The following is a 13386-nucleotide window of genomic DNA, read 5'->3' as shown; positions in this document are numbered from 1 at the left end:
TCGTAAAACCCCATCTGCTCTCTGGATGTGAGAGGTTCTGTTGTATTGTTCCACAGAGCAGCAAGAGCATTTTCCTGGCCGATCTTTCTCCAAACCAGTGTTATTGTAACACTTTCTGTTGGTAATTACAATGTAGCTGAACTAGCATTCAGAAGGCTGAAACATTGATTGGAATTACAAACTGAAACTGAGGCAGAAACATTCAGCAGCTCGGGCAGCTTCTATGGAGAGGGAAGTAGAATTGGTGATTTTCCTTGCCAAGGAATTGGCTGCTGCTAATTTCCACAGCTTCTCAGTCCTCCATCAAAAATCCTCTTCACTGACTCAACTCTATTAGATTTAATCTTTATTCTGTGGGTGTGTGTGTGTGTGTGTGTGTGTGTGTCCGTCCATTTCCCTCCATAGATTCTCCCGGGTTGTGTGCGTTGCTGCAGACTTCCAGCATCTGCAGCTTCTGGTGTCTCCATGAAGCTACACAGAGGCCTTGAGGATATTGTAGTTACATTCCAGGGAGCACAAGAGTATTATTATGGAATGAGAAATCTGCTTAAGGAAAACATCTATTTATTTCTTCAGTAGGAGCTAATGTGGGCTGAACCAGTTCTGAAGTTCTGGGTGATTGTCACTTTCTTTATGCTGGGACATAAGAGCTCCTGGGACTGCCCTGCTGTCTTCTGGGGTGCTTTAGCCCATTTTCTGATTGGCCCATGGTATACAGATACTTTCGCCCCACCTTCAGTGCCTATGGACCCTACGTGGTTGCTCAGTCCTCTATTTAAAGTTACATTCCTCCTTCAGAAAGATGATATGGAGCCCACCCCAGGATACCTCTCGCTCCATCAGACAGCAGAGACGATGACGTTAAAGTGGACGCCCAACCAGCTGATGAATGGCTCCGTGGGAGACCTGGATTATGAGAAAAGGTAACCTCTCTGTAACGGCTGGGATTATTGTAGATGATGTTTGCTGCATTAGGTAAGGAACGTGCCTATTAAGGTCAAAATTTAAGTATTACTCTACCAGCTGCCTCTGGGCACCATGCTGGCAGTACTGTTAGATCCACTGCCTTATGGTTGTACAGACTCAGCACTCAAATCTGGTCCAGACCTCTAGTCTGCGTGGAGTTTTCAAGTTCTGCCTGTAACCATATGTGTTTCATCTAGGTGCTGCATTTTCCTCTGATATAAGACCATAAGACATGGGAGCAGAATTAGGCCATTCAGCCCATCAAGTCTGCTGCACCATTCCACCTTAAGACCTTTGAGTTTGCCTAGCACTTTTTTCTTAGTAGTAGCAATGGCATTCACTCCTGCTCCCTGACAATCAAGGACCCCTGACACACTGTTAGTGTCTTCCACAGTGAAGACAGATGCAAAGTACCCATTAAGTTTATCTGCCATTTCTTTGTCCTCCATTACTACTTCACCAGCATCATTTTCCAGTGGTCCAATTATCAATTCTCACCTCTCTTTTACTCTTTATATAACTGAAAAAGCTTTTGATATTCTACTTTATATTATTGGCTAGTCCGTCCTCATATTTCATCTTTTCCCTTCTTATAGCTTTTTTAGTTGCCTTTTGTCAGATTTTGAAAGCTTCCCATTCATCCAAGCATCCCACTCACTTTTGCTACCTTTATATGTCCTTTCCTTGGTTTTTAAGCAGTCTTTAACTTCCTTTATCAGCTACTGTTACCTACCCCTGCCATTTGAGAACTTCTTCCTCTGGTGGCATATCTATCCTGCGCCTTGTGAACTGTTCGCAGAGACTTCAGCCATTTCTGCTCTGCCTTCATCTCCACCAGTATCCTCCTCCAATCCACCTGGGCAAGCTCCTCTCTCCTGCCTTTGTAATTCCCTTTATTCCATTGTGATCCTGGTACATGTGAGTTATGTTTCTCCCTCTTAAATTGCAATATGAATTCAAACATATTATGATCACTGCCTCCTTTACATTAAGCTCCCCAAGAAGATCTTGGTTATTACACAACACCCAATCTAATAAAGCCTTTCCCCTAGTAGGCTCAAGCACAAGCTGATCTAAAAAGCTTTCTCATAGGCATTCAACAAATTCCCTGTCTTGCAATTTGACACCAATCTGATTTTCCCAGTTCCCTTGCATATTGAAGTCCCTATTACAATTGTGTCATTACCCTTATTACATGCCTTTACCAGCTCCCTTTGCAATCTCATCCCCACATCTTGGCTGCTACTTGAAGTCCTATACATGATTCCCATTATACCTATTTACCTCACCTCCGCCTGTTCTCAGCAAAGCCCTGTTGAGCTAAAGCCTTACTACTCTACCTCAGACTACTGCGATGATGACTGCTCCACCAGGCGGTACTTTCCTTTTATAGCGACTGGCTTTTTAAAGCTCTTCGCCAGACCTGCGCAGGAACGCTTCTGTTGGACGTGTGGGTTGGTAGGTTCATTGGTTACCATAATTAATCTAGTGTGTAGGTGTATGGTAGAATCTGGACGGGGGAAGAATTGATCAGAACCTGGGAAGGGCTTGGGTGACTCTGTAGCCAGCGACTAGCATTCAACTCCTGTCACTGACAAGTTAACAAATTTCACATCACATGCTGATGATAATAAACCTGATTCTGATTCTGTAGGGAGTTTATACATTCTCCCTGTGACCATGGGGGGGGGGGTTTCCTCCAAGTGCTCTGGTCTCCTCCCACAGTCCACAGATGTATGGGTGTAATTGGGCCATGTGGGTTCATTAGGCCAGAAGGGTGTGTTACTGTGCTGTATCTCTAAATAATTAATTAATTTAAATGGAGTGAGTTGCTTGATGATCAGTGCTGACTCAGTGAGCTGTAGGGCCTGTTCCTGAGCTCTGTGGATATATGAATCTATTTCATCATCTCCCAGTTGGCACTCCATCAAGTTTACCCCTGAATGGATCACACACATTGGCTAAAACTCACTCTTGTGTATGGTGGTCAGAGATGGTCGACAGCAACAACAAGTTTTACTGGATTTATTGTGCATCCCGTGTCAAGGACCACGTGCTGATTGTTAATATTGACCAGAGGCCGAACCACATTCTCTTCACTGAAGGATCTGCTGGCTTTTGACACCAACTCAGCAGCGTCACTGCCCTGTCTGGTGGTGCAAGTTACTCTAATGCAGAGGCTCCTATCCCTTTTCCTGTGATTTCACCTTTCCCACTAAACAACAACCATTGACCGAGGGGTCCATGGACCAGGTTGGGAACACCTGCCTTAAAGAAGGTAGAGATATACAGGAAGGAAACAAACGAGAGTCCTGCCTAAGGGTCCTGGCCTGAAAAGTCGACTACTTTTTCTGTAGATGCTGACTGGCCTGCTGAGTTCCCTCTAGCATTTTCTGTGTGAAGCAAAGTTGTTTGTCCTGCTGCATCCTCGAACCCCTACCATTAACTGAGGAGTCCACGGACCCCAGGTTGGCAACCCCTGCCCTAATAGGATTTGACCTCCGGTTGTCCAAGCTGCATGTCTGGTTCCAGAATCAGCAAACTCCTGTCCTCATCTCCTATCCAGATCTGTAGGACTGAAATCCCAGTGGGTTATTTACCTTGTCTGTCCTTCGATTATCCTTCAAGGGAGGGCGGTCCCTCCAATGACAAGGAAAGCTGTGAAAGGGGTGAATAGAGTTAAAGAGTCCATACGACATACAACACAGAAACAGGCTTTCTAATCTTCATTGATCTATTTTCCTTGCTAGCTCCATCTACCCACATCCAGACCATAGCCCTCCATACCCTTCTCATCCATGTATCTATCCAACCATCTCCTCAAAGTTGAAATGCACTACTTTCGCTGGCAACTCATTCCACACTCTCACCACCCTCTGAGTGAAGATCTCCCTCAGACACCCCTTAAATATTTCACTTTTCACACTAAACAACAACCTCGAATTGTAGTCTCACCTGACCTCGGGGGAAAAGCCTGGGTGCATTTACCCTGCCTATACCCCTCATAATGAATGGAAGACACATGGTAAATTCATTGGAGCTTGGTTACATGCTGAAGTTATACACTGGACCAGGTTATGCCTTGCTCTGATCAATATTAGAAATGAACTGAGAGACATGCCAGTGTGTCATATCAAGGTAAAATTTGCTCTAGCCATACAGCACTTGGTCCAAAGAGTGGGAAATGTATGTGTGCTGGGAAATATTGCTGGGTGATCTGCATAAGATTTGATCTTGTTTTCCAGTGTGTACTGGGACTATGCCATGAACATCCGCCTGGAGGAGATTGTTTACCTTCACTGTCACCAGCAGAGTAAGAAGAAAAGAATTTCATGCTTGCATGCCATACCTCTCACTCCATTGCATAACTCTCGGGCACATGCAGTCCACCCTGATCCACAAGCCAAAATTATTATTAAGAATAAATTTACTGAAGCTCAGACGAACATTAGAAGTCCAAACACCGGCAGATCTGTGGACTGAGAAGTGGGATTAACATAAAGTTTACATGGACATGTTACCAGTTTGATCATCTAGAGTAAACAAGTTCTAATCCCACCATGGCAAGGATCAATCAAACAAACTTAAATGAATTCTGATCCCATTGGAACAGCCCAAGAGTTTGACTTCTCCAGTCTGTAAAATTAACTTACGGTATTAGGTGAAGTGATTATAAGACAGTTAACAGATGGTCAAAGAAATCCTTGCTGAAGCAGTTTAGGGAAGATTACCCGAATCTGATGCTGCTTAAATTTCCAGTCCCACATTTCACAATTTGTGTGGTTTAATTGCACATCCTGTTGATGCCTGGAGAAGCCCAAGGGTCTGGTCATTATGGGTGAACCACCTCGGGGTTTATTGTTGGTTGTGGGTTGTTGGCAGTGGGAGTCTTTATTGTCCCTTTTCCGTCTTTGGGAGGGGTTGACCACTGCAGTCCATGTGGTGGGAAAGTCACTTTCCTCTACTCATCCTCCTCTACCTTGTTTCCTTTCATATCATAGAAACATAGAAAATAGGTGCAGGAGGAGGCCATTCGGCCCTTCGAGGCTGCACCGCCATTCAGTATGATCATGGCTGATCATCCAACTCAGAACCCTGCACCTGCTTTCTCTCCATACCCCCTGATCCCTTTAGCCACAAGGTCCATATCTAATTTCTTCTTAAATATAGCCAATGAACCGGCCTCAACTGTTTCCTGTGGCAGAGAATTCCACAGATTCGCCACTCTGTGTGAAGAAGTTTTTCCTCATCTCGGTCCTAAAAGGCTTCCCCTTTATCCTTAAACTGTGACCCCTCATTCTGGACTTCCCCAACATCGGAAACAATCTTCCTGTATCTAGCCTGTCCAATCCCTTTAGAATTTTATACGTTTCAATAAGATCCCCCCTCAATCTTCTAAATTCCAGTGAGTATAAGCCTAGTCGATCCAGTCTTTCTTCATATGAAAGTCCTGCCATCATATTTATGCCATCATATCCATCAAAGGTGAATGCATCTCTTGCTGAGTAAACTAGTCGGCTTTTGCAGCTCGCTCTGAGGGCACCTCGTCTTTCTCAAGGGCAGTGAACAATGAGCAATAACTGCTGTCCGCAATCTCTCAGTGAATTGAAAAATAAATCAAATGATCTTCCACAGACCATAAACATTCTAGAGTCACTGTATGTGATGCAGTTGCAAATGCAGCAAAATCAGCAAGGAAATTATCTTCAGCTAGAAACAGAAATGCCTATTGCCAAGTTTGTGTGCTTGCACCAGTTCATCCTAAAGATTGAGGCACCAAATTACTTTCCAACACTGGTCCCCAATATTGCTGTCTGGACAATACTGCAGCAGAACTAAGCCATCGATCTTTATCTCCGTTTACCTTGACCTTTGGCCCACCATGTCTGGACTAACCATGATGCTAATCTGATTCATCCTGCTGAATGTGGCCTATATTCCTCCATCCTTAACCCCTTCATGTACCTGCCTCTTAAACATAGCTGTCATATCCATTTCCACTTCTTTCCTTGGTAGCACAATCCAGGCACCTGTGACTCTGTAAAACCTGTCCTTCCTAAATCTCCCTCTCACCTTAACCCTGTGCTCTCTGCTATATATACCTGGGAAAAGACTCTAGTCATCTGCTCTGACATACCTTTTAGAATTTTATGAACTTCTAATAGGATTCCCTCAGTTCCTGACACCACTGAGTAAACAATCCAAAATGTCCAGTCTCTAACATGTAAAATATTGTGTGGTGTGTTGGCCAAGTGTGTTGGCGCGTGGCCTAGTGGATAAGGCGTCAGTCTAGTGAGCTGAAGGTCACTGGTTTGAGCCTCAGCTGAGGCAACGTGTTGTGTCCTCGAGCAAGGCACTTAATGACACATTGCTGTGCGACGACACCTGTGCCAGGCTGCTTGGGTCCTAGTGCTCTTCCCTTAGACAACATCAGTGGCGTGGAGAGGGGAAGGCTTACAGCTTGGGCAACTGCTGGAGTCCCATACAACCCTGCCCAGGCCTGCGCCCTGGAAACCTTCCAAGGCACAAATCCATGGTCTCACGAGACTAACAGATGCCTATCATTATTATTAGATTGTGTGGTGTGGTAGTGTACAACATCTTACAGTACCAGCGTTCTCTGTTCAGTTCCACCACAGCCTGTCAGGAGTTTGTATGTTCTCCCCATGACTGCGTGGGTTTCCTCCGGGTGCTGCAGTTTCCTCCCACTGTCCAAAGATGACTGGTTGATAGGTTAATTAGTCATTGTAAATTGCCTCGCGATTATGCTAGGGTTAAATCAGGCTGGATGGCATGGCTCATTGGGCATGAAGGACCCTATTCTGCACTGCATCTCAATAAATTTTAAAAAATCAAATACTCTTTAATCCAGGCATCATCCTGGTGAGCTTCATCTGCATCCGGTCCAAGCCTTTTCATCCTTCCTGTAATATGGTGACCAGACCCATACACAAATTCCGAATGTGGCCTAACCAGAGTTTTACATGTCAATAACATGATTTCCTGACTTATGTGCTCAAAATCTATTTGTAGCCCATTCTCAGTCCTCACCTTCACTCACAGCTTCGCAGAATCGTTTGAGATGCAGCTAACAGCAGTCTTAGAGAGTACTTCCAGCTAGGCCAGCTGTTAACTAAAGAGCCTGAAATTTTATTGGCTGCCCAATACAGATGGACGGTAGTGTGCCAGTTCTGGTGGTAATGCATTGGTTCCATTCTCCCTTATATCCACAGTTGACAGTGGTGGTACAGTGGTCCTGGTGAGTCAAGATGGCATTCAGAGACCTCCGCTCCGCTTTCCCAAGGGAGGACATCTTCTGGCATTCCTCTCCTGTCTTGAGAATGGCCTCTTGCCTCGCGGGCAGCTGGATCCTCCTTTGTGGTCACAGAGAGGGAAGGTAAAGAGAAGTTCCTCACACTGATATTCTTGATGTGAAACGGTGGTTTAAAGGTATATCCATGAAACGCTGGAAACACTGAGCAGGTCAGGCAGCCTTTGTGGTAGCAGAAAGTGTCAGGGTTGTTGAGATGTTTTTGATGAGGCCATCCAATGTTCCCCTCTCTAATTGCCCCCATTACCCTGTCAACTAGAGTTTTCACCAACAGCTGGCATATCAGAGCAAACTCAGCAGAGCTTACTATCTCTTTCTGAGTTCTGCTGAAGGGCTTCAGGGCTGTATTGTTTGCTTATTATTTGTGGGTTCTTACAGTACCAGCGTTCTGTGTTCAATTCTGCCACTGCCTGTCGGGGGTTTGTACGTTCTCCCCATGACCACATGGGTTTCCTCCGGGTATTTGTCTTCTTTTGCACGTTGGTTGTTTGTCAGTCTTTGTGTGTCGTTTTTCATTAATTCTCTTGTATTTCTTTGTTCTACTGTGAATGCCTACAAGAAAATGAACCTCAGGGTAGTAAATGGTGACATGTACGCACTTGATAATAAATTTAATTTGACTTTACTTTGAAGCACTGGCCCCTTTCCCATAGACAGGACCTGAAGTGATGATTGTTTACGCCATTTTCAGTGATTTGCAGCCTCTGGTAGTTGTATGATTTTAATTTATCTAAGGTCTCGGTTGTAAGTTTGAACAGGTCTGTTCTCAGAATTCTTGAGTGCCCATGCCCAGAAGAGGACTAGAATACAGGAGCATGGAGGTACTGTTGAGACCTCCTCTACATTAGTGAGACTCGTTGTAAATTGGGGGACTGCTTCATTGGGCACCTCCACTCCATCCACTCGTTCGGTCCACTCTCCTGTCCTATCAGATTCCTTCCTCTCCAGCCCTTATACCTTTTCTACCAACCTGGCTTTCAGCTATCCTCCTTCCCCTCCCCCCCCCCCCCCCACCTTTTTATTCTGGCATCTTTCCCCTTCTTTCCTAGTCTTGATGAAGGGTCTTGGGCCTAACATCAACTGTTTATTCATTTCCGTAGATGCTGCCTGACCTGCTGAGTTCCTCCAGCATTTTGTGTGTGTTACTTTGGACTTCCAGCATCTGCTGATTTTCTTGTGTTTAGACATTTGGAATATTGTGCTGGTCCTGGAGAGAACCTAGAGGAGATTCATTAGAATGAAAAACTTAAAATTTGAGAAACGTGATGCTTTTGGGCATGGTGATAGCTAGCCAGTGGTGCAGTGGGACCCACACTGGACTTTCAGGTGAGTGGTCCCAGGTTCAATTCCTGCTGGCTCCATGCACGCTCTCTGTGCTGGGTGGAGCATCAAGCTAGCAACTCGGCCTCGTAAAAAACAGACAAAAATGTGAAAAAAATGGCATGGTTGCTGGCCCGATGCACCAGGAAGCATGGAAAGGAACAACAACTGAATGGGGTGGACATGGAGAGGATGTTTCCACTAGTAAGAGGGTCTGGGATCTGATGCATAGTCTTGGAATAAAGGGACATCCCTTCAAAAGGGAGATATGAAAGAGATTTTTACAGCTATGGGCTGTAGAGGCCAAGCTATTGCTAGGTTATTGATTGGTAAGGATGATAGAGAGAAGGCAGGAGAATGGAGTTAAAAAATAAGCAGTTATGTCTGAATGGCAGAGTCAGCTTGAAAGGCCAAATGGTATTTTGTCATCTTAGAATTCTAGCTTTCAGTAATCTCATGTAAACCAGCTTAGATTAGACTAGAGGTATCCTAGTAGATAAAGAAGTTTGAAAGAGCCATACTACCATTGGGAATGTTGGTTTTATTTGGAAATAGTTTAGAAACAGTGTTGTTTCCCATGGGGCCGAACCTTTCTAATCTCGGGAGTGCTGAACTGTCAGCCTTGCTGCAAGAGCAGAATACCGCCAATGGAAGTGATTGTACTGTGGACAAAGTTCACCTTGGTGTGGGGACTGTCCACGTACAGTTCACATCTACCCAGGAAGTAGAATTTCCCTGCACTGACACGCTACACCTTTAAAGTCGCATCTGTGATAACAAAAAAGTCTGCAACATGCTTTCAGGCTGTTTGCTCTTTTAATGTGATGCAAAGGATGGACGCAGATGCTGTACCCTCAAGGCAGAGGGAACTGGGTTCTTCTACACTACAGCACAATCACGAGGAAGATTGCACTTTGTGGAGCAGCACGTTGGCGTAAAGCTTTACAGTGTCACCTTTAAGATTGGGTTTCAATTCCCGCCGCTGTCTGTAAGGAGTTTATACATTCCGGTTTCCTCCCACAGTCCAAAAAATATGTATGGGTAAGGAATAGTAAGTTGTGGGCATGCTATGTTGGCAGTGGCAACTCTTGTGAGCTGCAGTCTTGGACTGTGTTAGTCGTTGACACAAAAGACAAATTTTACTGTATGTTTAAATGTTTTGATGTACGTGTGACAAATAAAGCTAAGCTACCTGTAAATCTTTAACCCACGAGAGATTGACCAAAGATGACGTGACTAGCTGATACCCTCTCCAGTCATGGCATCGTAAGCTGATCTTTGCCTCATCTAACACGCACAAAATGCTGGAGGAACTCAGCAGGCCGGGCAGCATCTATGGAAAAGAGTACAGTTGACGTTTTAGGCTGAGACCCTTCTTCAGGACTCCAGCATTTTGGGTGTGTTGCTCAGATTTCCAACATCTGCTGATTTTCTCTTGTTTGTGCTTTGCCTCACCCAGTCTGCATTGACCATAAAACACCCATTAAGCCGCACCTACATTTCCTTGCCCCTCTCCCATCCACCAACAGCCACTCCCCACCCCATGCCCACATTCTACTGCTCCCTGATACACTACAAGCAATTTACACTGATTGTTGTAACCACTACTGGCTAATTCATTAAAGTAGATTAGATGTGGTATGTGTTGTCTCAATCAATGACCAACACAATCTAAAGATGTGCTGGGGATGGGGTGGGGGGGGGTTGTCAGTCTGCAAGTGTCACCTCACATCTGGTGAGCTTGCCCACAACTTACTAACCCTAGCCGTGCACCTTTGGTATGAGGGAGGAAGCTAGACGGGATGCATTCATGCATTCACGGGGTGAACGTACAAACTCCAGTGGAGGGGATTGCACCCCGATTGTACAGCTGGCACTGCAAAGCCTTACACTAATCACCTGGCAATTGTCCCTCCCCTCTGTACCTCTCTACATCTCCACGTGTATAGGATGTAGGAAGAAATCCAATTTGACATGTGTTTCCCTGAAACCTTTTCTCTCAGAAGCTTATCAACTTGTTCCAGCACCCACCCACCAACCTGCCCACCTCAATTCTCCTATCGTCCACCTACACCAATTAATCTATGAACGGCACATCTCTGGTAAATAGGAAGAAACCAGAGCACTGTAGGGAAAGCCATGCACTCACAGGGAGAACTGGAAAACTCCACACAGTAAGTGCCTGGAATTAGGATTCCAGCCTGCTAGAGTTGTATCACTACATTGACATTTACTGTATAATATGGAAAAGAGCTGAAAATTCTGAAAGTATTCAAATTGTCCAGCAGCATCTGTAGGGAGATAATACTTCAGGTTAGTGTCCTTTAGTTGCAGAATGCCATCATCATCCAGGTTCTGTGATTTATTAAAGATTTAAAGATGAGTTTTGTCTGTCACGTGTACATCAAAACATACAATGAAATGTGTTGTTTGTGTCAATGATCAACACAGTCTGAGGATGCACTGGGGGCAGCCCGCAAGTGTCACCACGCTTACGGCACCAACTTAGCACGACCACAACTTATTGACCCTAACCCACATGGCTTAGGAATGTGGGAGGAAACCAGAGCACCCGGAGGAAACCCATCAGTTACAAGAACGTGCAAACTCCTTACAGACAGCTGCGGGAATTGAACCACAGACTTACAACATTACCCTCTCTGCTATGATAGTGTGCTAAAAGTTAAAAGTAGTTAAAACTCTGTCCCGAGCCTTATAGGCTCATCAGGCTAGTGTTTATGCCGGTTTCTGTGGTGTGAAGTGACTGAGAGTACGAGACTCCTCCCCCCCCCCCCCCGAAATAGGATGCCAGTCTATCACAGGGTTAACCCCCAGCATTTTGTCAGTACCCATTTTCAGCTGGGTGGACTGGAGCAGTGTGTGGTTAAGTTCCTTGCTCAAGGACACAACGCGCTGCCTCGGCTGGGGGTCAAACTCACAATCTTCAGATCGCTAGTCCAACGCCTTAATCACTTTCTTTTCTTTTTCAATCTTTTTATTATTGTTATTAATATCAACAAAATAAAATGATACATAGATAATGGGATTACAAACATACACTTTCCAACTAAACATGAGAGAATACATAAGCAATGATTACAGTATAAATGAGTATTCCCAAATCATGAACGATACAATATACAAATAAACAAGTCAAACCTAGGTATATCATAATATATAATTTTTTTTAAAAACAGAAAAAAGAAAAAAAATTATGCAAAAAAACTAATCTAATAATCTAATTAATAGAGGAAAAAAACAAAAAAAGAAAAAAGAGAAAAAGAAAAAATAGAAAAAAAGGCTGTTTATAATATCTCACAACAATAGAAAATCATCAGTGTTGTCAACTCCGATCCTCTCAACAGATATACAATCAAAACTGGAAAAACAAATAGGCTTGGAACAGGGTCATATTACATCATATGAAAATATTGAATAAATGGTCTCCATATCTTTTCAAATTTAATACAAGTATCAAATACAACACTTCTAATTTTTTCTAAATTTAAACATAACATAGTTTGAGAAAACCAATGAAATACGGTAGGAGGATTAATTTCTTTCCAATTCAACAAAATAGATCTTCTAGCCATTAATGTAAGAAATGCAATCATTCGACAAACGGAAGAGGATAAATGGAGTGAGTCCATCATTGGTAAACCAAAAATTGCAGTAATAGGATGAGGTTGTAAATCAATGTTCAATACCGCAGAAATAATATCAAAAATATCTTTCCAATATTTTTTCAAAAGCGGACACGACCAAAACATATGAGTTAAAGACGCTATCTCAGAATGACATCTGTCACAAATAGGATTTATATAGGAATAAAAACGAGCCAATTTATCCTTGGACATATGAGCCCTGTGCACAACTTTAAACTGTATTAATGAATGTTTAGCACATATAGATGATGTATTAACTAATTGAAGAATTTTATCCCAATTCTCAATAGGGATAATAAGGTTAAGTTCTCTTTCCCAATCATTTTTAGTCTTATAAAAGGGCTCTGAACGTATCTTCATAATTATATTGTAAAGTTTTGATATTAGCCCTTTCTGAAAAGGATTTAGTTCAAACAAATTCTCCAAAATACCTGAAGACACAAAATTTGGAAAAGTACGAAGTACAGTATTTAAGAAATTCCTAACCGGTAAATATCTAAAAAAAATGAAATCTAGGCAAATTATATTTATTAGATAATTGCTCAAAAGACATAAAACAATTATCCAAAAATAAATCAGAAAATCGTAATAATCCTTTAGTCTTCCAAGCTGAATAAGCTTGGTCTATAACAGAAGGATAAAAAAAGCAATTGGATACAATAGGAATATTTAAAACAAACTGAGTCAACCCAAAAAATTTCCGAAATTGAAACCATATACGTAAAGTATGTTTAACTATCGGTTTGTCAATTCATTTTGGCAATTTAGAAAGAGCAAAGGGAAGAGAAGTCCCTAAAATAGAACCCAATGCAAATCCTTGTACAGATTTAATTTCCAAGTTCACCCATTGAGGGCTAAAAGATATCCCAATCCTTTAACCAACGTATCAAATATCGGATATTAACTGCCCAATAATAAAATCTAAAATTAGGCAATGCCGATCTACCTTCCTTCTTTGCCTTCTGTAAATATATTTTACCTAACCTAGGATTTTTATTCTGCCATATATGAGGAAATTTTTGAATCAACATTAGCAAAAAAAGATTTTGGAATAAAAATTGGTACCGCTTGAAATGTATATATAAAAACTTGGGTAAAATAACC

The 13386-nt window shown here is 42.9% G+C and overlaps 1 protein-coding gene across 1 annotated transcript in view; it reads left to right on the top strand.

The window, feature by feature from the left end:
• The window catches only part of sgsm1a (small G protein signaling modulator 1a), a 185368-nt gene that overhangs the window by 88267 nt on the left and 83715 nt on the right, over positions 1 to 13386 (top strand). The window contains exons 9-11 of the mRNA XM_073065888.1: positions 799 to 923; positions 4212 to 4279; positions 7200 to 7363. Of these exons, the coding sequence (XP_072921989.1) occupies positions 799 to 923; positions 4212 to 4279; positions 7200 to 7363 (357 nt within the window). The remainder of the gene's footprint in view (positions 1 to 798; positions 924 to 4211; positions 4280 to 7199; positions 7364 to 13386) is intronic.

This window comes from Hemitrygon akajei, chromosome 14, assembly GCF_048418815.1.
Source record: "Hemitrygon akajei chromosome 14, sHemAka1.3, whole genome shotgun sequence".
Taxonomy (NCBI): domain Eukaryota; kingdom Metazoa; phylum Chordata; class Chondrichthyes; order Myliobatiformes; family Dasyatidae; genus Hemitrygon; species Hemitrygon akajei.
Note: the sequence above shows the minus strand (reverse complement) of the source record. Positions and strands in the feature narration are given on the sequence as shown.